The 25952-nt window shown below is 42.8% G+C and overlaps 1 protein-coding gene and 1 non-coding gene across 3 annotated transcripts in view; both read right to left on the bottom strand.

Annotated features, from left to right (window-relative positions):
- Positions 1–3074: 3074 nt before the first annotated feature.
- LIFR (LIF receptor subunit alpha) overlaps positions 3075–25952 on the bottom strand; it is a 47401-nt gene continuing 24523 nt past the window's right edge. Inside the window, exons 9-19 of one of the 2 annotated variants that reach the window (XM_047073869.1) lie at positions 24438–24583; positions 22865–23027; positions 20642–20712; positions 17152–17365; positions 14328–14507; positions 11615–11716; positions 10899–11066; positions 7034–7195; positions 6023–6116; positions 4081–4159; positions 3075–3698 (exon numbers count right to left, since the gene is read on the bottom strand). In XM_047073869.1, coding sequence (XP_046929825.1) covers positions 3075–3698; positions 4081–4159; positions 6023–6116; positions 7034–7195; positions 10899–11066; positions 11615–11716; positions 14328–14507; positions 17152–17365; positions 20642–20712; positions 22865–23027; positions 24438–24583 — 2003 coding nt within the window. The remainder of the gene's footprint in view (positions 3699–4080; positions 4160–6022; positions 6117–7033; positions 7196–10898; positions 11067–11614; positions 11717–14327; positions 14508–17151; positions 17366–20641; positions 20713–22864; positions 23028–24437; positions 24584–25952) is intronic. The other variant, XM_047073870.1, reaches the window with a different exon arrangement.
- On the bottom strand, positions 19388–19583 carry LOC124523725 (U2 spliceosomal RNA). Its single transcript, XR_006965087.1, has one exon. It is a non-coding gene; the product is annotated as a U2 spliceosomal RNA (small nuclear RNA).

Below are 25952 nucleotides of genomic sequence, written 5' to 3'. Positions count from 1 at the left end.
AGTCCATAATGTACAAGCTCTAGCTAATGTCAAAATGCTAGCTACGTCTTCTAAGAATATTTTTATGCTAAATGTTGTTTATCTAGGAGGGCCACTCACAAGAGAAAGGCAGCCATAATGACCACCAGAATCTCCATTTCTCACAAGGGAAACTTGATCTGAAATTGGCTACTAAGTGAACTGGCTTGTAAGAGATATGAAAATGCGTCCTAATACACAGTACTATTAAACAGACATGGTGGGGCGTAACTGTAGTTCAGATATTTAGAATGTTCTAAGCAATGACTAGGCCTTAGTTGAGGAAAGAGGGATTTCCCAATTACTTTCCCAGTCAGGAAGGGCTGGAGAGAACAATTCTAGTCTCCCCTGCCCGAGGCAGAGGTGCTACCAATGACTGGACAGAGCAGGACCCCTACGAAACTGCTTTTCACACTGGAGCATGGCCCCAGCATTGACGGACAGTGCACATTTACCAGGGTCTCCAGTGCCACAAACAACTGGATACGTGACAAAGGGCATCTTCTCTCTCCACCCCTCCCCTCTCTCTCCCCGTGTTGAGGCCACCCCCATATGCCCAGGTTGGGGGGTTGGGAGTGGGTGGGAGGTAATAACTTAGGATTTACACAGTGGGTCTGGCTGTCTTCAATTCCGTGGGAAAAGGCAAGGAACCTTTGGCCTGACACCTAAACCACATACTCCGAAGCACGAGGCAACTTATCAGGAGCCTACCCACACTAACAGTGTTACTCTGCTTCCCATTAACCTAGTGATCACTGTGTATGGAACCCCAGAGGCAGGGGAGAGCAGAGCCGAGCAGCTCTCTGAACCCTTTTCATGCAGGAAAAGTACTGAAGTCTCGGACAAGGTGAAAGGACTCAAGAGCCCAGTGATATTCCCCGTCAGCTGAACAAATGAGTCGGTGTATAGGCTGGAAAGGGCATCGGATCCACATGGCCATGGCTGCAATGCATAATGCATATATACTGATGACACAGATCAATTTCTGCTGGCCTGCCTTTTCCCATTCTCGGTGAGGTGTAGTTCACACCAAAAAAAAATGTCTACCTTAGCCAACACGTATGCTATCCTAAGGAGATGAAGTGCAGGATCCATTTGGTTTCAGGGGGAACGAGGCATGAGTTGCGGGCAGCAGGGGTGCGGTAATGACCAGCCACGGCGGGAAACGAAGGCAGCCCCAGGTCTGAGTGTCTGGGGTGTAAGCTGAGGAAAGGAGCCCAAGAAGATAAAGAAGAAGAGAAAACTGTTAGGGATGGCTCTGGCTTGATAGATTTTTCACTGTTGAAGATCCCAAGGAGCTATGACATGGTTTTAATATACTGTGTGTGTGTATAATTAGTTCTAGTTCATCCCACGTGTCCATATAACATGAAGCTCAAGAATTTAGCCTGAACTCTAGCAATTAGAGCCAGGATTCACAGAGTACCCAAATGGATTTTGCTCCTTGTCACCCTGTGGCTTTTTTCCATGACATGGTTTTTATAAAAGAAACATTAGGAGCTAGAAAAAAAGACAACTGATCCATTATATGCAAATACATCACAGAACCTCGGATGATAAAAAAGAAAAAACCAGGCACATTTTGATGTATTCAGAGATTTCCATTTTTCAGGTACTTTGCCTTAACTGTCAAAAGACAAAACACACAAGACAACGTGGGGGTGAGGGAAACAGAAGATACACTTTTGAGTTTTTCATTCTGACCACATTCGTCCTAGACATCACTTATGAAGACCAAAGGGGGCAGAGGATGCTGAGAGGACACACAATCACGGGCAGCTCACAAAGAAAATGCTGTGCCCTTAATGCAGGCGTGCCCACGGATTCAAACTGACTTTGTGACAGTTCATAGTTCATACAAAATAGCCCTTGAGTAACTGTTCCTACAGGAAGCATTATCTTTTTAGTTTTAGATTTAAAACTTTGAGGACCGGATCAAACAGTCTGGACTCACGATCATTTCAGAGGCAGAACCTGCCAAAAATGCCAAAATGCCTGATCAGGAGGAACGTTTGCTACGAGATGTCCTGGGTCATCACCGCCTGGGTGCGTGGGGCTCCGTGGTGGCACAGCCTTCTCAGGAGGCACTGACACCGATCAGGGCTGCACGAGAATAGCCGACACAGCGAGACTGCCCAGTAGTCACCTCAAACAGGAAACCCCTGGAATCCTGTGTTTATCAGTAATACTGAATTTGCTCACGTTTACAAAACGGGCACCGTGTCACACGCAAAAAAAACAGATGTTTAGAAAAACTTAGACCTGCAGTCTCAGAAATTTCAATTTTAAGTATTAGGGCAACCAACTGCAACAAGGGAAGTCAGCATGCAAGCTACAAAATAAGGGACAGGTTTGTAAACCCTCCCAAAGCAAGAGAACACGATTCTCATTTGGGCTGGTCAGTGTCACGCTCATTTTCAACGTTTGTACCCCTGAGAAAACTGTTTGATAACCATTATACAGTAGGCACGGAAATCAGTATACTTTATCAAACAAAACACTAAGTAGCTGTTGCTACGGTAAAAATTATATTAATTTTTCGTAAATGCTGTGGATAGAGGAGAATGATGTTAACAACTTTGAAATCTGTGCTTGGTTTTCATCTAAATGGAGCAAGTGTCAGGCAAATAAACATCATCTGTTACTTTGACATTTTTCTCCTGTGCCTGCAAATCTGCTTGCAATTCCATAAAGTATCCGTATGAGAAAACCACTGACAGAACAGAACGCGCTGCTGTGGGAGTTGTTTTGCATGTGTGGGACCGGACAGGATTAGCCGTGAAGTGCTCCCCAAAGGTGGAGCACGAGAGAATTCTTTGGCTCTAATCACAGATAGCTCCGAAACTTGAGTTGCATGGTCTGGATTTCTGAGTTACCCTACTTGGGCCATGAGACTACGTTAAGAGCACATTAACACTTGGAGTGTAACTTGCGCAGTGAGGTCCACCTTGCTAACAACACTTCACAGGATCCCTCCAAGATGCCCCGTGCTGGCACGGCAGCACCAGCAGTGAGAGCTTACTGAGATGGCAGACTGAAGTGACAGAGTGACACTGTTAGTCATTCGGTTTGTTCTGGAAGAAGTTTGTAAAGGACCACCCTCCTCCATTCGATTTAGGAGAGTCTTCATCTTTAGGAGGAATCAAAAATTGCCGGGAGTTAATGGAGCAGGGACTTCCAAAAGAGACAATTTCACTGTTGCTGTCTGTGGATCTGGGGGAGTCTGGAGATACTAAGTTCCAAGTATTTACATTGGCCTGAGGTCTGTAACCTGCAATTTTATCTAAGTCAGCGTCTGCAGCCAGGTCTTCTACAGTAGAAGTGATGGGGAGGTGCATTTGTGGCTTATAGCCTGCCCCCCCGACGGGGTCGCTCTCTTGTTCCTCTTCTGGTTTTGCCTGAGGCTGGTACATGGACTGGACATCGATGTAAATGACTTGTGAGGTCCCTCCGGCTTCATCCACTCCCGGGTTCGGTATTTCTTCCTCGATGACTGGCGGACAATAGGACACAACCACGTGGTTCTCGGGTTCCGCATCAGAGCTCTCTTCTGGGCGCTCGGCTACGGGAGAAATTATTTCTGTATCTTCTATTTTAGGAACTGCTGATCGAGTTTCCAGAACTTCAACATTATTTGGGGTACAAGGATTCATTTCTAATGTTTTGAGAGCGCTGTTTCCCTAGAAATAGATTATGAAACAATGATTAAGAATAGCACTAAAAGCTGCCACAATGCCCTTCCTACAAAAAGGGGCGTTGCTGGAGGGATTTTTTTCACAGCTGTTTATACAAATTTGTCTCTACTCTTCTGTGGTACCTGCTAGAACAAAGTTACTTTTTTACATATCAATATGTTCCTTGCTATTAATAGCAATGGAAAAAAGAGCATGGTAAAAACAAGTTAAAATTAATAATTTCAAAAGTTCAGCAGATGTTAAAGCACTGCTCTTTCGCTTGATACATTTTACGTTGAATGATATTTGCACATTAAAAGCTTTTCACAAAAGACTGAAAAAAGGAGGCCAGTACTTCAAAGAGAAACGTAAGAAAATAAAGGGTTACCTCACAGACACTCTTCTGAAACTGTAAAGCTTTACAATTTTCTGGATTTGGAATGTCAGGGTAGAAGGTTTCTTTAATCCTTTAAATAAAGATGATTAAGAACATTTAATAATTGAGATGATCAGTTAGACAACAAAAAAGTTAGTAAATCACTAGGTTTACTTGGACATTTTATATGATGCTTTAATGAACTTCTGAGATAAAAATGCAAGATCCTTTTTAGTGTGATCATTCATGAACCTTTGTGTACAATGCACTGAGAGGTTCCTATTTGAAACAGACAAGCGGTACTTCTATTTTAGAACGACAGCATCTTCTGAAAATAGAAAGCAATGAATTGAAATGGTGACTGTACTCCCAAATCATAAGTGAAACAGAGGACCTGCTCATCTACTCAAACGTCCACAGTGCAAACTAGATTAAGCAGGGCCCATTACTGTGGGAACATATTTGCATCAGGCAGTTCTCCACTGCTCGTAACAGGTTCTGGACTATTAGGGGAAAAGGCTATTAATGTTGAGCAAAAACTAAATGCAAACATAAAGGGTATTTTCTCAGTGCCATATTACATTTATAGCTGTTAAAAGGAAGTTTAGTATTTGAAATTCCTGCAGGAAAAAACAAAACAACTTTGTTAAATGTTAAGTATGAAATGTTCTAGCTTTTAAACTCTCTCATGTTGGGGCGCCTGGGTGGCTCAGTCGGTTAAGCGTCTGACTTCGGCTCAGGTCATGATCTCACGGTCCGTGAGTTCGAGCCCTGTGTCGGGCTCTGTGCTGACAGCTCAGAGCCTGGAGCCTGCTTCGGATTCTGGGTCTCCCTCTCTCTCTGACCCTCCCCCGTTCATGCTCGGTCTCTCTGTCTCAAAAATAAATAAATGTTAAAAAAAAAAATAAAAAAAAAAACCTCTCTCATGTTATCTTTTGTATTAAAGTCATTTTTAAAATGTGATTTTTGGTAATGAAAATATGGTTACCAAAACAGGGTATTCTATAGTTCTAAACTATTACTATGCTAATTTATAAACCGAGATTATTAGAATACATTCTCTTCTCTGTCATGAATGATGGCATTTTTAATGCCAGTGAGGGCTGTCTATGCCTGAACACAGCCATCTGTCCCAAACCCAGCCCAGGACAGTGCCTGCCAGTTGACCATGATGTACTCTCTCACACGGAGTCCCAGCTTACCACATCACCTCACCTCCTGCCTCTCAAGCTTCACCCAGACACACAGGTCCTCTCACTTTCTCCAGATGACCAAGCTCTTTCTAATGTCTGGGCCCGCACGGGAGCTCTTCTCTCTCCCTGGAACACTCTCTCCTCTCCTTACACTTTGGGACTCCACTCAAATGGAACTCCCATAGGGAAGCCTTGGTTGGCATCTCTAGTGACGTGGTTCCTGTTATTTCCCTCCTGGTGCCCAGTGACTTTCCTAGTACCCACTCATACTTTGTAAGCGTGCATTTACTGCATGATTATGTGTTTAATGTCCACCTTTCCCTACTACGATAGAAGTCTATAAGGATCACGCTTATTTAGTTCACCTCTGTCTCACTCTTCACATGGGAGATGTCATTCATATTTGTTGAATAATGAATAAATGATGGTAGTTTCTAAATAGGTCATCAGGACAAATGTGATCCTAATCATTAATCTTGCATAGAGGTACTGCCCTATTTATGCCTGTAAATATTTTTTAGTATATCTGCTCTTACTTAAAATTATTAGTAAATACAGCAGGAAAAAATTTACCTTTCACTTGACTAAAAACCTTTAAATAACATGCCATGTTCTTGCTTACCATCAAATCCAACATTGATTCTGACTAAATCCACGTTTTTCACTGACTAGTTTCAGCCAAGTACTTCTCCGTTAACACATAAACTAAACAATCATGCTCTTAAGAACACAACAGCAAGAGTAAATGCAGGTACCATTACCATTCTCGTTTCCGATAGCAAAGAATGCTCGTTACCACTCCCACAATGACCGCCACCGCCACTGGGATGAGGATGGCAATAATTAATCCCACAGCTAAAAAGAGAATATTGGATATATTCACATCACTATTTTTAGCATGAAGTATAGAATAAATTCCTATCAGAAGACATTTAAGTTGATAGATTATTTAAAGGGAAAAAAATTCCACTGCTCCAGGGACATTGAAAAACTACTCAAATATGACCTTTAGGCATTTTAATAATGTTTACACTAATACTTAAAATTCTTTAGAGCACAGCTGAGCGCTACTGACCGTTAGATTCTTCTTCCCTGTGTATGGGGCGGGCGAGGAGGCTGTCGTGCACGCTCTAGGAAGTTCCACAGAATCCCTGGGCTTCACCCATGTGATCCCAGGAGCACCCTACAGTTCTGGGATCCGAAAATGTCACCAGACATCGCCAAGTATCCCCCAGGAGGCAAAATCACCCCTGGCTAAGAACTGTATCCTCATGGTGCTTTACTCAGTGTGTGAAGCCCACCTCGGGGCTACAGGACACGCCGTGCCCCGACTCAAGTTCTTCGCCGCGGACAGTCAAGACTATCTTCCCCAGTCCCCATCTCAAATTTGTGAATGCTGGGCTTTCCTTTTTTTTTTTAAGGATATTTCTTTCCCCCTTCTCTAGATATGTTAAAAATCACATTTAGAATAGTTAGGGAAAAAAAGGATAAAGTGGGTCACCATTATCTGAATTCAACATGCATTCAGAACTCCAGACTTCAGAGGTATCCTTAATTCCTTAATTTCTTAGGTACTCACGAGGAAACAGCTCCAGATAACTGACAAGAATAAATATGAAGCCATCCTCATGGCCTCTTAACACTGCTGGCTACCCACTTTAAACACGCAACACATGAAATTTTTTAGAAGAGGGTTCCTACAGCGACAAAACTTGCTAGAAACGTTATGCACTCAAGTGTGGAAAGCATCTCAACAGCAGTAATTAACTTACAATTTTCCTTTGTCACCACAAACATGCTCTTCTCTGGGCCCATTCCACCATCTGTATAGGCTCGCAGGACCAGATGGTAACTCGTTTTACCCTGAAGATCGGCAATTCTCAGTGTCTTCTGGGAGAGGTCGGTAATATTCTTAACCTTTATGTCAGAACGACCTATTTTTAAAGCGAAGATTATTATTCCTGATCTCTACACCATTTTAAACACCTGGTCATTCATCTCTTGTTCTACCCACATCCCTTTCAAGTGACTGGTTGCTGGTCACCGGGAGGACCAAGGCCTGTGGAATCAGCTAAGTTCTGCCAGTTAGTAGTCGTGGAACCTGGACCTGTTACGTAAACCACTCTGAGCTTGAGTTTCTCTGCCCGTGGAAGTGAAGTTGCCATACATTCCCTAGGACAATCCCAGCGTATAGCCGACAAACAAGAGAAGTCTCTTCTCTTCCTAAGGGCATGAGAACACACCACAACCACAACTTGCTGGGGAGGGGGACGCGGTGCCTGGGGCTGGTCCTGCCTGAGCTGAGAGAGAAGGGCTCTCCTCCCTCGAGCCCGCCTCGCTAGAGCACTTGCTCCAAACCACCCGGGGTAGAGGCAGCGCACCAGGGTTGCCAGACGAGTCACTGGCGAGGAAGCCTTGAATCATTTCAAAAGAAGTATGAAGAACTGTCTAAACCATTATTTTCAAGTTTGAATCAAAATACCGGAAGACAACAGTTTGCAAAACCGAACTGTACTAAATGGCTAACGGCCAAAAAGTAGCAGCTCCCTGCCAGCACCTTCCCCTGCCACAGACAATCACCACACAATCTGCTTCTTTGCGGATTTACTTCCGTATTTTGAAAAAAAAAAAAAACTCAGACTGGCAGTGCTTTGATTTACAAATCTGATTTGATTTTGATTTATAAATTTGATGTAGACCTTCCGTATGCAGGTCCTACAAAGAAGGTGACGCTTTGGTGTTCTCCACACCCCTTCTCCCTCTCATCCCACGTCATTCACACAAACACATCGAAATGTCTGGGAAATCCAGCGTGTACATCACTAGGATCACAGAAACATGAATTCCTGTTAAGACAAATTGCTTGGTCTGCTCATGTTTCCTTTCTTGTTTTACTGTTGTTGTAACTGCGTGTTTTTGCCCTCATTTGCTTAGTGTACCTATTCCTAATCCTTGCCATATCCTCCTGTGAATATTCAACACAATTTTTCACGTGGCCCAACAACAAAATCCCAGTGCCACGACCAGCTCCCCCCAAACCCCTATGTCCCCCGGGGTCCCCTCCCCAGGGTGTCTGCTCCAGACGTGAGGCTTTCCTAGCTCCCACCCTCCTGGACGGGCCTGCCCCCCTTGCTTCCTCAGGATGATGGGCTCTTCTAGAGCCCCCTGACAAGGGGGCATGGGGGAGGAAAGATCTGCAGCTCTCCAGGTCTGAGAATGCCTTCGTTCTGCTCTCACACGGGCTGGAAGATTGACAGAGTACAGACTTCTAGGTTGAAAGATTTTCAGTCAGTATCTTGAATTTTCAGTCAGTATCTTGAATTTTCAGCCAGTATCACAGAGCTGTCCTATCTTCCGGCATCTGGTATACTGTTGAGAAGTCCGAGGCCGCTCTCATTCCTGATGCCTCACACACAAGCCACTTTTCTCTGTTTCTAGGACTTGTTCTTTATCTATCAGGTGCTCTGGAAATTCATGACGATCTACCTTGGTGTAGATTTTTTTTTTCTATTTATCTGTGTACTTTTACTCTATATAGCCTGGTCTTTCACTTCTGGGAAATGGTCTTATGCTCCTTCTTTGGTAATTTCCTTCTATTTCCCTCTTCTCTCTCGCATGACAGTGCATGTCTCTGATGCTCCAACTTCCTAATCGTTTTACTCCAAAGTTTTCTCCTCTGCATGCATCTAATCTGGGGAAGAATTTCTCTATTTTCAATTTTCCTCTATCTTCTATTTAATTCTATAAAATTTTCTTAGATCACATTTTTAATTTTGATGAACCTTACCTATCTTCTGACTGTTCCTTTTTAGAACATCATGCCCTTTCAATAAATACAGCGCATCTCAACCACACAAGGATAGTTTTAAATTTGTTTCCCTACACTGAACCTGTTTCCTCTCATTTCTCCTGGTTTCTGTCCTCATGTTAGAATCTTTCTCAACCATCTGTTTACCCCTGGCTGCTAGTCATGGTTAAGAGTGAGCCTCTGGAAGGTCACTGTGAATTGGTGGCGCTTACTGGTTGGCGGGCATCGCTTATCACTGGTGGGAAATGACCAGGTCAATTTCCAGCCTTTCACTGGGACAGCCCCCCACTATCAGCACCTTTCGTGTCATTCCTCAGGAACCATGTACTTTTTCCAAAGAAAGATCCTCCAATCTTGTCCAAGGAAACAGGCCTAGCTGAAGATGTCCCATTAGCTTCCTATTAGAGGAAGGAGAAGGCAGGGTGCTTCAGACACTGCTTCCTGTCATGTTCCCCTCTCTGGAGGCTCTCTGGCTCAGTTTCTCCAAAGAATAAACCCCTTGTCTTCAGGCAGAGGAGAGAGCACTCATGTTCACTACATGAAGTTGGTGCAGGACTTGGGGGTTCTAACCACTTCTTGCAGACTTTCAATCACCCTCACTGCTCAGCCCATATCCATCCTAACCATCTGTCTCCAATCCTGGCCCCTACAATGAGTGAAATTATTTCTCACTGAAGCCTGAACGTCCACCTGGATTTCATGGAGCTCCGCTTTTCTCTAGGTCATGTGCCCCACGCCCATCAGCTCCCAAACATCCACATCTGGTGTACTCTCGCCTGTCCAGTTGCCTTTGTTTTTTTCTTTTAGTGACGAATCCACCACCTCTAAATGGAAGTCCATATGCTAGAATTTTAGCTGATCCAAGTGTAAAATTTCTGAGCATTTAAGAAAAGTTTCACTAGACTCTGGATGTTTGTAGAACTTTGTGTTTAGGATTTTTCTCACTCACAGGCAGTGGAAGGTTCAGGAAATGCAGACCTCAGTAATGTGGGGGAGGTACCCATGGAATGCAGCTGCTCTGGGAAGTAACCTAGCTAATGCCTGGTCAGCATCTCCATCCAGCACTGTTGTTCTCTACTTGCTGGACAGGCATTAAATAATTAAAATGGCTCCTTTCTGAGGAGAGGTCATTAAGGGAAATGAAAGCTCTCAAACTGAAACGATGATATGCTTGTGTTATGTGGCTATGAATAGGAATCATCTGACTCCCAACAGAAATATAATTTAGGGAGAAGCCAGAGGTCTGCGCAAACATCTCTGTCTTTGTAAATTTGAAAATTCTCTAAGGTCTTTGGACACACGCTTACCAACTGTCGAGGACTGACTGTACTTTTTAGGATCCAATGGAGACACACGTCCCCAGTCAAGTCAATTAAGCTGGCCAGCTCATTAAGGCCCTGGTGAACTGCACGGGTGGCTCTTTGTCACAGAACAGCAGATGCTCCAGAGCCATTCTTTGGGTTCCTGAGCTTTTCTCCTCATTATAATTACAGATGCTATGTAAGATGCTATGTTATGCATCATACAAGACTAGAAAGAGATGGTCTCCCTGCCCTATGGGGCTTATTACCAAGGGCTGCAGAATAAATAATTTAAATGAACGGTGGTACGTGTCTTTTACCACACACTAAAATCCTAAAATTCTCATATTCATACATTTTCATTTACCTATTTTTCAGACAGTTATGGAAACAAGTATTAAGTTGCTCAGCAGAATTTCTTTTTCTTTTCTTTTCTTTCTTTCTTTCTTTTTTTTTTTTTTTTGTGGTTAATGAGAACTTCTAGGAAGTACTGTTCTTGCTATACTCACAATCAGGTAATTTACTTACCGGATTCCAAACCCCTGATCTTAGATGTGTCTCTCTCTCCTTTTTCAAAGTAAAATAAATATCCTCTTAAAAAGCCTCTAAGCTCTTCCACAGGAATATCTTCCCATCTTACTAATATTGAATCTGCAGATGTGTCCTCGACAGTAAAATTTGGGGCAACAATTGGAGCTGTAAAAGGGAAAAAGTGGATAGTTAAGGGAGGATTTACTGATATGGAGCAAGACATCAACATTTCATGAAATTTCTATCCTCAAAAATAACTGCATTTGGACTTAGAACTTTATTCTCTACTGAATCATAAAATTTCAGAAATTCTATCACAAGTGTTTTTCCTGTGAAGCTTGTACACTAATAACTAGACACACAGGTGGAACCCAGGACACACACACCCAGGGAAGCGTCCTGGGCCAAATCTGTAAGTGGTCACTCCAACAGACGGTCTCGAAGCTAATGGTGTTTTAAATGCGTTTAAGTGCAAATTAAGTATCTTTCACATCAAAATGAAGATCTGGTTTTCTCAATGGTGAAATTGTGAAATATAAACATTAGAAAAATGAAGATGAAGTAATCACGATTTTAAATTCATCAAATGAATTATTTTTCCTTCCTTGAGCTAAGTATCTCCATTTAATCTATTTATAGAATTTACTCTTGCAATTGATTTCTATTTTTTCACATTACCTTGAACTCCAAGAAATCTTACCCATGTAACTTACCCAATTCTTCTATATATCCAATTATAGAACGCAGTAACTGATATCCTTGATTTCTGCACCCATACAGAAAAAAATTGTATCTTACACCCGGTCGAAACTGATCTACAGGGTGAACACAATTAACTTTAATAAGTACATATTACTATGGACATCTATTTTAGAAATATCCAATTCATGCTAACTTATTCTGAAATTTCCAAAGCTAATTTTAAACAGATGTTTTCTTCTTCTAAAACAATACATCTGTATTTTCAAAATTGACAAAGTGAAAAGTGACCGAAGAAAAATTAAACAAATTCGCTTCTGTTGTAATGAACAGTATTATAATATGACATGACCTTGAAGGGAAAGAACAGTGATCAAAACTTGCATTTTGTTTCTTAAAATCAAGCAATGAAGACTTCTCCCCAGGATCTGGTCCAGGGTCAGTTTACTAGCAAGTCGCAGGTCCCCATCAAGCCCCTGGAAGCCCTTCCCTGGCCAGTGTTCTCTCTCCCTCCTTGCTCCCAAAAGCAGACACTGACATTTCTGCCCTCCCTTGACACTGCAGGGTGGAAGGACCTGGCCATAGAGTCAGTGTCTCTTTGTAGCATTACCATTCAGTGCCCTTGAGTTATTAACTTCACAAGACATGCAAGAGAAGCTTCTTAACTTCAGTTAAAAAATCCCTTTTAAGATACCTCCTCAATACCATGCAACGTGAGAAATGTTGGGAATGGGTGGACACAGTATGGCCCATGGCCTAGAGAGGCTGGCCGAGTGGTGGGGGGACAGACGAATGGGGTAACCATGACACAATGTGCTAGACCACAGGGGTCTATCATAGGCTGTGGCACCTTCAATGACCAAATGAATTTAAGAATATCACGAAAATCCACCAAGAAGTGACATGTGAACAGGGCCTTAAAGGGCAATCAGGAGCTCACCAGTGGTGGTCTAGGGAGACGATACTGCTTGGGGGGAAATTCTGGTGTGGTGAGAGCACCAGATCTCCAGCTACATGCCCAAGGAACACCAGTGGGTCTACAAGCTCAAAGGAGAGATGGATCAACCTCTACAATCATTCTGCAACTTTTTTCTTTCGAGACAGGTGTACCTGAGGTTATTGTAATCTGCACGCACCCAGCGTTATGTTACAATTATGTGTATCAGTATTCTATAGGGTTCCACCGCCTTAAGAAGAAAAAGAGCCCGAGTGGGGTTCCATGTTTTGAGGTCATAAGATAGAGAGGATAGTGGAGTGAGTACATAAAGGGGACAAGAGAAGTGCCTCCCAGCAACCATATATAATGGAGACAACTCCTGGCCTCCTGAGGCTCAGAACAGCTCTGAATGTGAATCCTGGTGCTATCCCACACCAGTTTTGTGACGTTGGGCCAAGCCACCTACTTCCCGGAGCCTTTGTTCTCTCAACCACACCGCAGGGCCTTTGCTCACCTGCCTTGGCACGGGAGGCTGGCCCTCTCACTCTACAGGTCACACGCTATCCAAGGAGACCCCTTTCCACACCACTGAGCCTGCCCTAGTCCACCCAGTCATTCTCAAAGCCCAAGCGAGAAGGCTGGAAAACGGACGAGAGCTCCGGTGGGGTATGCCAGGACTGTGGGAGACTCAGGCAGCTCCGTGGGGGGAGGAGGGGGCCCAGGAGAGGAGCTGGTATGAGCTGGGCACTCTGATGAGGGAGGTATGCTCTAAGAAAGGATGAAGGGAACCACTGCATATTTCAAGAAGTGGCAAATAATCTCAACCGACTTGGAGTAATCTCGTGGGCGGAACTCATCTTTACCATTTGACAGTGAAAAGGGCAGGCAGGTAGCCCTCGTTCTCTGGGAGATAAGAATCAGCAGCTGCTTGCTCTCCTGAGCCTTGTGCCCATGTGAGGGAGAACCACGGCAACGGAATGACCTCGAGAAGCACCACCACCACTGAGCTACATGTTCCACAATTCCCGAGGGCAGAGGCACAAAACACTCATCAGCCACTCAGAAGGAACAATGATAGTGGAAAGGGGGCTGTAATTACCAAGGATAGGGCTGGCTTAGCCTGCAGGTTACCACACACTCCTCATGGCTGAACTCGAGACTGCTCATATCTAAAGCAGCTCACCTGGTAGGACTCACGGCTCATCAACAGTCAGACACTGGGAACGGCCCCCCAAAACATGCACACACCATGCCCCCTGCCACACGGGTGCCCCCATGCCCTACACCAGCAGTGATGGCTGCAAGTCCTTTGTTCTCGGCTCTGCCTAACCCCTCAACCTGTGCCCTGAGCACACGATGAGTCAGACCATTCTACTTAGGGTTCCAGTCTTTTTTCTTCAGGAGCACTTGTCCTTGGTGTTACATATTTGACACAATCTTTGGCGTTAACATTCCACTTTCTAGATGTACTGTAATTTACTCATTCTCCTATTTGCTGTTTGGGTTTTCAATTTTTATGTTTATAAATACCACTGTGGTGAACATTCTTACATGGTATCCGATGTCACTCTGATTATTTCTTGGAATAAATTCTCAGACAAGTAATTACTAGATCAAAAGATATGAACCATTTCACACACATATGGCTACAAAGCACTTTCCAGAAAAGTCACACCAATTCACAGTGGTGGTGGTGGGGGGTGGTCACTCATTATACCCAGTCACACCATATACTGCTGTTTAAAAATATATTTTAAGAACTTTCATTAAGAGGCATGAGTTCATCTTACCAGATTCTATTACAGCTTCAGTGCTGTTGGAAGGGACTTTTTTCCAGTCCATGAGGCAGGGCTCGGCCCGAGAGGAGTTACACCACTTAATAACATAGTCACAAGTCATGCTGGGATCGTAATTCCACGTGAGGAGAATTCCATTTCCCATCCCGACAGCCTGCTCTACTTTGAGATCATCTTCAACAAGAAAGAAGTAGGGTTTTACTTGTATTAAAAACAATAACATACGGTAAATCTCATGAAAATGGGCAGGAGTTAGAAAAATTACTTCACTGTAGAGAAATTTTAAAATAGTGCTCAAACTAGATAAATCTCTAGCAAAGTTTAGAAATGTCGCTCTGTTATTTCTGTTGTAGAACAGTAATTACCGGTATATACAGATAAACTCAGAAGCTGGAGAAAGTAATAAAGAGCACCCAGGATAGACGGTGACACAGCAGGGCTGGGATGTGAAGGTCAGCGTCAGGAGGGATGGGGCTGAGGGCGTGAGGGCACTAGACAGGTGCAGCAAGGCAGGGGGCAGGCATGCCGGAGGCAGGTGCAGAGCACGAGTGGACAGTCCTAACCTCTCCTCTCCTCGTCCACTACGGACATGAGCCCCATGCCAGCAGGCGGAGGCGTGTGCCTGCAACCCCACCCCGGGGCACACGGAGCAGGAGCACAGTGACACGCGGTGAATGAGTGGATGGAGCAGACCTGCTTTTCCTTTCAGGCCCATGGTGGGAGTCAGGGCGCCGGGGGGCTGCAGGGGTTTCTGGAGAAGGTGTGAAGAATGGGGAATCTGCTAAAATGCAGTGGGATCAAGAGCTGTGGGACGGAACAGCCAGTGTGGGCAAAGGGAGGGGTGAGATGCAGAGGTTGGTGGGAAGGGGGCCGTGCTGAGGTTCTGTTTCCCCATCCTGCCAGATCCCGGCCCAGGGATAAGGAAGGCCCAAGGTTGGGGGTGAGGATTGGGTAGGTTAGGCCGAAATTTCCCACAGTAATGGGAGAAAAGACAGAATTTCTGTAACTGATTTATATTCAAGGGTTTAGTAAAAAAGTCAAAGAAAGGCTTTCTGGGGAAAAAAAAAATTGTGCTCATAAGGCAATTACTACCTAACAAAAGATAGCAATTTGGTTTAGAATTCAGAAGACTTTGGATTTAACATGTTTGGGCCCAATGTGATTAAAACCCCACAGTGTAAACTTGCTCTGAGGCCCAAGGCCGCCATCTTGGGAAATCCTCAAGGCACACTGATTTCTTCTGAACTCTCTAGGTTAGTTCCATAAACTGCCACCTTCCGAAGGACACAGGGAAAAGGCAGGAATATAGTTCTTAAATTAAAAGACAACACAGCTATTGCTTATCATTATAAAGCAATGAAACACAGACTCTAAATCAGAAGTGTTGGTGTTCTCTTCTGTGTGTCTCTCTTTCCTTTCCTTTTTGTGCTCACACTGCTACCTGGAGACCTCTCTTTCTGGCGTGTGCTGCTTCCTGGGCTCTGTGTTGCGTGTCTCTGAAATGTATGGCGCCTCCCCTAGTCCTTCCTAATTCCCCTGAATTGTCAACTGAAACTGTTGACTGAAACAAAGCAAAGAACCAGCTAAGTTACAGGCAGTAAGAAACTGCCTCAATCAAGAGTTGAAAAGATACTCAGAGGACCCCAACTGGACCAACTTTTCTTCCTTTACGAGTGGGTGGGCACAGATAGGAGACCCCATATTGAGGCAGGACAGCAAAGTGGGGGAGCAGGGAATGACCTCAAAGAGGAATCGACCGGGAAAAGAGGCAGAAGTGGCTATTTAAAATTCCCAAGTCTAGAGCTATCAAGGCGGCCAAGAAAGAATGGACACATCATTGGGAATCCATAGTATTTAAAGAAAGGCAGGGGAGTCTGGGTGGCTCAGTCCGTTAATCATCCTCTTGATTTTGGCTCAGGTCACAACCTCATGGTTTGCAAGATCGAGCCCCATGTCAGACTCTGCACTAACAATGTGGAGCCCACTTGGGACTCTCCCTCTTCCCCTCTCTCTGCCCCTCTGCCCTCTCTTTCTTGCTCTCAAAAAATAAACTTTAGGGGCGCCTGGGTGGCTCAGTTGGTTAAGCGTCCGACTTCGGCTCAGGTCATGATCCGTGAGGTCTGTGAGTTCGAGCCCCGCGTCCGGCTCTGTGCTCACAGCTCAGAGCCTGGAGCCTGTTTCAGATTCTGTGTCTCTCTCTCTCTCTGACCCTCCCCCGTTCATGCTCTGTCTCTCCCTATCTCAAAAATAAATAAACGTTAAAAAAATAATAATAATAAATAAATAAATAAATAAATAAACTTAAAAAAAAAAGGCATTAAGTTAATTTCAAAACTGCCCCAGTTACTTTTTCAAGCTTATGTTGATAATATATAATATTATAATAAAGACGTTTGTTGGTAAGACATTACCAACAAAGTGGCCACTTAAAATGAAAATTTTGTCCTGGCAGTGTGCAAAATAGCCTAGCTAATACAGCATCAGCTCTCATGGTCTTGGAGAGAGAAATGAAAACGGTACTTGAGTAAGTAGTTGAAACATTTCCTATGAAGAGTAATCTACCACCATAACTCTCCAACATTATGCACTAAAGTAACTGGGTAATTATTTTATCCATCAGTAGATGTTTGGAGTCAACACTAATGACTGATGACTGCTGTCTCTCGATGAATTCGGGACATTAATCTGCTTGTTCCTCCTTTTGCATCAGCAGCAACAGGGGACAGGAGAAGAAAGCTGACATTATGAGAGCAAACACCTTTAAGATGCTTCACTCTAATTCCCTGTTCTTATGTACTATGTTATCTTAAGTACTCACCGTTTGGAATTTCCATACTAGCTATTTTAGAAGGTGGCGATGAACCAACAGAATTTTTTGCCACCACGCTGATGATGTAGTCATTTTTATCAAGTTGTAGTTCTGCCTTATGTTGAGGATCAGGGATCTCAGAAAGGGACTGTGTCTCCTCATCTAGTGAACATGACACATTATAGGAAAGGATTTTCCCATTAGCTTCGTTAATGGGCAAAGGCTATGAAAAACAGAAAAATAAATTCTGTCAAGAAACCTGCAAAAAATGGCTATGTGATGAGGCAGGCCCACCCATCAAGTCTAAACCAGGTACTGCATTAATCACAACAAGGTAACAGTGGAATAGATGAAGCTGTTAACAGTATAAAACACAGATTTAAAAGGCACGAGACCAGGATAAATCAGGAAAGTATACTGAAGAAAAACTATACTTACCGTAAGCAGTAAGAACACAGAGAAATTTAAAAATTAAGTAAATACAAAACAGCATTTAGCCTCATTTTTCAGACACAAATGAAAAAAGTAGTAAGAATGACTGCTCTACCCAGCAAAACGTAAAAAATTATGGCATGAGGGACCCCTGGCTGGCTCAGTCAGTGGAGCATGTGACTCCTGACCTCAGGGTTGTGCGTGTAGAGAGAAATAAACAAAACTTAAAAAAATTACTACATCATAGTTTTATGTAAAAAAAAATTTTTTTTAATGTTTATTTTTGAGAGAGAGAGTGAAAGCTGGGGAGGGGCAGAGAGAGGGAGACACAGCATCTGAAGCAGGCTCCAGGCTCCAAGCTGTCAGCACAGAGCCCGACGCGGGGCTCAAATTCACAAACCGTGAGATCATGACCTGAACTGAAGTTGGACGCTTAACCGACGGAGCCACCCAGGCGTCCCTGTGGCATCACAGTTTTTAAAAAATATTTACTGTTTTATCAAACCAGTACATGCTCATCACCAGAAAATTTGGAAATTATACAAAAGTTAAAAAAAAAACTATAAAATGTTCCCATGTCTATCTCTTAAATACTTTTACATTTTGATACTTTCTTCAAGTTGTTTTTCTAAGATGTAGATTTTTTTAACATTGTTTTAATCATTCTATACAATTTATCTTTTTTTTGCCTTTCTATAATATACTTGTCTATAATATACACACTTTAACGGCTTTATATTTTATGTAGTATTTTTACTAGTTGACCTGAATATTCCTTAAATAAATGAAATTTAAGTAGTTTCCAATTTTTCACAATACTAAGATAATACTTGGTGCACCTTTCAGTGCCACTTTTCATTTTCATAGTTAGGATTAATTCTTTAGTATGGATTTCTAAAGTAGACTTACATTCAAACTTCTTTATTTATGGAGCTAAACTGCTTTTCAAAACCACTGCTCCAATTTATATGATGATGCATGGAAGCCTCTAATTCAGACAGACCTGGGTATCAATGTTCTGCTGAAGGGGCGCCTGGGTGGCTCAGTCAGTTAAGCGTCCAACCCTTGATCTTGGCTCAGGTCATGATCTCGCGCTTTCGTGAGTTCAAGCCCAACGTCAAGCTCTGTGCTGACAGCACGGAACCTGCCTAGGATTCTCGCTCTCCTCTCTCTGTGCCCTTCCCCCCCACTTAAACTATGTCTCTCTCTCTCTCTCTCTCTCATTAAAAACAGAACAACTCTGCTGAAAACACTGCTCCACAACAGGTCCCCAGTGACTCTCCGATGACCTGTTCTACCGTACCCATTATCATCCCAAGATTTGTGGGCTTCATCAGATGATGCTGACTGCTCACTCTTTCACAGAACCCCTCCCTCGGCTTCTGCTATATTATTTTCATCTGGTCTTCCTGCCCATCTACCCTTCCCACTCTCCTCGGCTGGATCCTCTTCCTTTGCTGGTCCTTTTATGCTGTTTTCACGTAGGGGTCCGTCCTTGGCCTCTCTGCCCCCTGCATGCTCTCCCTGAGTGATCCCAGTTACATGCTACTCAAAGCTGTGCCTTAGCTCCGACTTCTGCCCCGAACTCCAGAGCCTTACATCAAACCACCACCTATTAGACTCTGCTTGGATATCCCACTGGCACAGATTTTTAAAAGCAGATTTAAAAAATTCAACCCCAGACAACTTAATTTTCCACCCAAATATGCTCGTCCTTGACAAATGGCAGAACCATCAACCTAGTCACCAAAGTTACAATCACTTCAGTATTTTTAAGCTTCCGTTAAGCATTCGTCTAGTTTGAACAACATTACAGATTTTCTCTATACCTGAAGTACCGGTTCTGCAGTACCAGGCTGATGTGTGAAATGGACAGAGCAAGCTCCTATTCTGTCTTCTGATTCCAAAAATCCATGTGTTATATTGTTCTCAGATAGAGGACATATCGGATACTAAACTGTTAAGAACAGATACTACACTTGATCTTAGCCAAAAGGCTGAGAAGTGATACACTGAAGTGACTGTATCATCGTTACTATACTATCATGAAATGTGACAGACAGTTCTTGGGTAGCCAGTGGATTTTCTAATCAAGAGTAAGGGGGGGGGGCACCTGGGTGGCTCAGTCGGGTAAGTGTCCAACTCTTGATTTTGGCTCAGGTCATGATCTCACAGTTCATGAAATCAAGCCCTGTGTCTGGCTCTGCACTGAAAGTGGGGAGCCTGTTTGGGATCTTCTCTCTCCCTTCCCCTTCTCTCTCTCAAAAATAAATAAACATTTAAAAAAATGAGTAAGAGGGGTCATATACAGCCCACCACAAAGCAACAGAACTTAGAGTGAACTTGCACAAAGACTTACTTCACTCAAAGTTGTACTGACATCAAATTTTTGCAAAAATAGTTTTACTTTCAACAACAGAATTCCCTATTTAAAGAAATCCAATTATGACTGTTCTTATAATATCTGATGTGGAAAACAATGGTTTTTGATGTCTGCAAATCAGATAAAGAGTATAGCAACAAAAACGGTTGCTCTAGTAGAGAAAAACTGTGGAAACACAATGCAATTTACACTGTATCTAAAATTTTTACAAAACTTTACAACTTAATTTTCCACCCAAATGCAAAAATTTTAAGTGGCATATAATAATGCAATTTACTTAAGGGAAACAAAGTACACACGAAATATGTAAAAAGTTTCCTATGTGTTCAAGATAAAAAAATGTAACACCAACACAACTGAGATTCTAACTTGTGGCTTCTTGAGGTGTTTCTGGCTGAAGTGACAGACGTGGATGGAATTCACGAAATCCTCAGGTCCTTTCCAGTCCTCATGAAATCAAAGTAAAGAACGCTCCGATCCGACAGAGAAGACCCTCACCACGCTGGCCGTGGTGATTCAGTAGTGATGAGGGGTCTGGGGGGTTTTAGTACCAGGTTAGATTCTCAGCAGTGCTGCAAAGAGCCAGTCTGGGAAATCCAGTCTCCTGGAGAACCCAAGTACCACACGCAAGTTTAGCATAATATAATCATTTAAATATCTAAGGAAAAAAAATTGGACATTTACCTTCCAATAGATTATTAAGTTTTTTCCATCAGAACTCCACTCTCTCCAAGTATCTGGTCCCTTTGAAGGAACTAGGAAAGAGATTTAAAAGTTAGCATTCGAAGACATGTACGGCATGTCAGTTGAGACTACCGATAATTGAGACAGTGGCTCTTGAGATTCTTTTCTAGGTTTTTGGAATTCTCCATAAAAATGTGAAGCAGCTCAGTGGCTTCCACTTAGAAGTGAAGGGATGAAACAGCCGAGCTCTCAACGTCTGCAAGACATAAGGCCCCTTCGAGTGGATTAAAATCACCCTTCAGGCCCTACCTGAGGCTCGTGCTGCTCTGGCTCACATCTTCCCACCTCCTGTTGCTCAGGTAGGCTCTGGACGAGCACGGGCTTCCTGGTGCCCCGCTCCTCCAATGTGTTGAGGACACCTGCCTCAGGCTTCCTGAGCTCTCTGTGACCTCTCTTCCTGTGCGCGGAAGCTCTCCTGCCCTGGTTCCCCGTGTAGCTTGCTACCTCACCTGCTCTAGACCTCAGCTCCAATGTTACCTTAATAGTGAGGTCTTTTCCAGCTACCCTATTTAAAACTGCAACCCCTCTTCCCCCATCACTTTCTTTCCCTAGTCCCCTTTCTCGGCTTTATTTTTCTCCCAACATACTATTTTTAAAATTTTATTTCTAATCCTCTAGCCTATAAACTCCATGGGCAGAGACTGTTTCATCCACTGCTATATCCCTGGTGACTAGAACAGTCCCTGACACATGGCGGGTACTCAATAAGTATTTGTTAAGTGAATTAATGCTGTCATCTTAATGAGGTGTGAATCAAGTGTTTCCTCTTGGCAACAGCAGCTCGTCAACCGAAGGCAAAGGCTCCTGTGGTAGCCAGTCTACAAATGACCAGTGACATTGGTCACGCCTCCTGATATGCCTGCCTGTGTGGTCCACTCCTGCACTGTATCAGCATCAGCCTGTGTGACACAGAGTGCAACAGACACGATGGCTCCTCCCTTCTGAGGCGAGGTCATAAAAGGCATCGTGGAGGCGCCATGGTCTCTCTCTTCTAAGTCTGGGGGGAGCTAGCTGCCATGTTATGAGGCCACTCGGCAGCACTATGGAGAGGTCTGTGTGGTGAGGACCAGCCACTGAGAGAGCCATCTTTCAAACAGATTCTCTAGTCCTAGGCAAGCCTGCAGCCCCCACCCACATCCACACTGTGGCCTCACAAGAGACTCGAAGCCAGAGATACTCAACTAAGCTGCTTCTGAGTTTCTGACCTAAACTCATCGTGAGAGAATAAATGTTTACTGTTTTAAGCCCCTGAATTTCAGGGTAATTTGTCAGGCAGCAATGAATAACTAACACTCTCCATCTCTGGATTCATGCATGGGATTCCACTTTGATGATCCAAACCACCTGGACACAATATTGCAAAGCCCCTCTCATCTTTCTAACCTTCCTTCCTGTGGAGAGGCAAAGTCTGGATCAATACCTATCAGTTTGTGTTTTACTGTTCATTAATTTTTTGGAAGAAGTTTTACACGCCCCCCCCCCCCGCAAGTTATCTAGTTTAAATAAAGCTTTTGCTATCTTTTACTGAATGACTCCTGAAAATTATACCTATTTTTAAGTTTTTTGTTTTTGATTTTCAAAGCTGACATGTGATTAATCAAGGATAGAATCTCATTCTGTCTTTGGAAATTATCATACTCAGAAAACCAGTCAACTAATTCTGCACCTATTCTGACCTATTTGGTGTACTGCAGAAAGAGTAGTTCAAGACCCGTGGCCCCATCCATTTCTCAGGCCTAGGTCGCAAACAAAAATTCCAACAAATTCTCTTTATCAAGAATTGTCTTCAGCAAACAGAACTGAACAGAATTAAAACAGAATTAAAATTCTAGGAAAAGGAGGAAAAGACCATGAGCAAAATCACCCCGTAATCTTAGCACAGTTTCCAGTTTGTTTCCTCTGCATCATTTTAGGACAGCTGTAATCATCCGGCAGACAGACCTAGAGTTTCCCACACAACACAGGCCAAGTAACTGTCCACACTATCCCAAACCTTAGAGCCACCATTTAAAATGTCTGGATGACATTTTACGAGCAGATACTATACAATTACACAATTCAAGTGTTCTCCTTTTACTCATTTGGTGACATTAAAAAAAAAAAAAGTTGTAAAATTTCAGGATCCCTAGTGATATTTAGCCATAAATCATTTAGTTAACTTACTGGCTTCTGTGGTTAAATATTTTTTTTCATTGCTCCATTTGCTCCATTTCCAGAAAGTTTCAGCAGAACAGCGAATCCGGAAAGTATATACAGTATATGGGTTTAACTGGTCCACAGCTACAAGATAACTTGAATTTTCTACTCCTCTGATCGTGACATTCCGCTATTAGAGAGCAAATAGATATGCAAATGTATGTATAAGTAATGTCGTGTGTTTAAAAACACACATTTACACACACACACTTTTTTTTGATAAGAAAGCTGCCCAAATGTGTAACATAAATTGACTAAATGTCCACCTGAGTTTGCCTTTAGAGCACTAAAGTTAGTTCAGCCACCAAAACATTTTAATTTTTACGTAACTACCAAATCGGTAAAATTATGCTCTGCAACAACAACCAAACAACTTCGGTGTCATTTTAATCCAAATACTGGATCTAAGTAATAATGATCAATTAAATTATGCAGAGAAGATGATATAAATTTTGATCATCGGTCAATGGCTAATGGTAATACAATAAGCCTTAATATATGGTAAGCCTCAGATTTACTAATCTAAGATGACCTTGAGGATTTAAGTACATTAGTCAGGTATATCTGGAAACTTCGAGGCAGGCATCGTCTTGTGCATTTTTTAATACAGCACTTAGAACCTCTAGTTTGGTGTTAAACATGCGGAATATTCAACAAATTCTTATTTAAATTACATAAAAAAATGAAACAGTTTAAACAAATTTGGGGATATGCATGCCTCAGGAAATCCTCTGAACTCCCAATTACAAAGCTTTTGGGGTTATATTTTGGCATCTGAGTTTTGTAGCAACCATCAATAAGCTTCCAATGAATATTTTCATTACAGTCTCTTTTATTTGGGACTTAGCACAAATTACAAGACGGTACAGTATAAAAGTCAACCTTAAGTATCTAAACGGTATTAAAAAGTCATGCTTTCACTTACTCACTTGTTCCTACTGCTGCACTTGGCAGTTTGAAACCTTCTCTCTGGTGCTTATTATTAGTCCATTAATTCATGCTGGCGGCTATGGCAAAAAACTACTCATTCATTCACAAATTTACTGGGCACTAGCTATGTGCAAGATGCTATACGAGACCTGGAAACAACCTAATAAAAGTGCAACTCATGTTCTAATAATATCCAGTATTATAACTGTGTTCAAGTACTAAATAAAAAGCTGTTATTACATTGATGTATAGTGCCTTAGTTCTTAGTAAATCTCTATAATAAATAACCTGAGAGCCTATGCATATCAATTTACACAATTCTTTTAAGTTTATTTATTTATTTAGAGACTCTCTCAAAGATAAAGAGAGAAAGAGAGGGGCAGAGGGGCGGGGGGAGAGAGAATCTCAAGCAGGCCCCATGCTGTCAGTGCAGAGCCCAATGCAGAGCTTGATCCCATGAACCGTGAGATCATGACCTGACCTGAGATCAAAAGTGGATGCCAAGTGACAGAGCCACCCAGGCGCCCCTCAATTTACTCAATTCTTTTTGAAAACTAAGTATTTTATCTAAAGTAACCTCAAAGCAAGTCTACAGAAGAATCTTACTCACCAATTCTTGTACTGCATTAGTTTTATTAATTTCAATTTGACATAAAAGTTTAATCTTTGCAAAGTTGCCCGGTAAATGCCAGGAAAGTATAACAGCTGTTGAATTAATATCCTTCACTCTGATTGAAGTAGGGATACGAGGATAAACTGTAAATACAATTTGTAGAGATCATTTTAAAAGCTCTTTTCTAACATGACAAATGACAATCAAAAAACCCCGAAAAACAAAAGAGGTATCATTAGTACTGATCAACAATATTCCACTCAGTATCCATGGAACACAAAAGCTCACTTTTACTGCTGATATCATGCCCACAGTTTTCATGGACCAACCACACTCAAGGTTCCTATACTGCCATCAGGAATACTACAAGGTCGTAGGAGCATAATCTCTACCTTTAAGGAACCTCTAACTTACTGGGGGACTGACAAACGAAAAGAAAAGTAACAAGAGTACATATGCTGAGTTTGAAATGTGTGGCAGAGATATTAAGAGCTACTGGAGTTTAGACGTCAGTGTGGTAGGGAAAGTCTTAGAGTGAAGAGTCTTAAGAGGAGCTTTGAAGGGAGAATCTGAGCAAAATGGCAGAACGGATGCAGAAAAGCATTTCAGGTTGGGCTCTGAGCAAGAACAAAGGCGCAGTGATGCTGATGACAGTGCGCGTGCCATGTGAGTGGGAGGAAAGCAACATGGGAAAATAAAGTTGAAAGGCAGAGGGAAGGGAAATACACACAAACACCACCACTCAAGTATAAAATGTAGCTGTTTGGACCTTACGAAAACCCGGGAAATAACAAAAATGATGAGAAGGAACAGCTGATGAAGTGTACTTATGTTTACAAACAAGGCAACAGGGTCATCTACTAATCACTTGCCAGTCTGTTTTTTAATGGCATTTGGTTTAAGCCTTTCTCAGTGACCGAGTCTCTAAGAGAAGGCCTCTATGTCACCGTTCTGTGCTGCAGAGGCTGGTATGGACCCGATGCAGCAGAATACCCACAGGAATGAATGCTAAGAAGATGGACCATATTTAAGTTCTATTTGGAGCTACGTATTAACAGGGCTGCTAAAAATTCTGGAATCATCAGCAATAAAAAGGAACAAGATACTTACTGATACATACAGCAACTTGGATGGATCTCAAGGATACTGCCCTTAGTAAAAAATGCCAATCTCCAAAGGTTATACACTGTATGATTCCATTTATATAACATTTTCAACATAACAAAGCACTGAGAGGAATAACAGATTGGATATTGCCTAGGAAGCAGGATGCAAGAGCATGTGTGGAGGGGTGGTGGTGGAGGGGTGGTGGAGGGGTGGTGGAAGGGTGGGGTGGGGGTGGGGGAGGGATGGGGTGGGGGAGGAGATTTGCCAACGGGGCAACAAGAAGTTCCTTTGTGGAGATAGAACAGTTCTATATTGATTGTGTTGGTGGTTCTGTGAACCTATACGTGGATCCAACTGCACAGAAGTGCGCGCGCGCGCGCACACACACACACACACGCGCGCGCG

This window comes from Lynx rufus, unplaced genomic scaffold (assembly GCF_022079265.1).
Source record: "Lynx rufus isolate CCGP_SWC_20201006 ecotype Redwood Valley unplaced genomic scaffold, mLynRuf1.p SCAF_1, whole genome shotgun sequence".
Taxonomy (NCBI): domain Eukaryota; kingdom Metazoa; phylum Chordata; class Mammalia; order Carnivora; family Felidae; genus Lynx; species Lynx rufus.
Note: the sequence above shows the minus strand (reverse complement) of the source record. Positions and strands in the feature narration are given on the sequence as shown.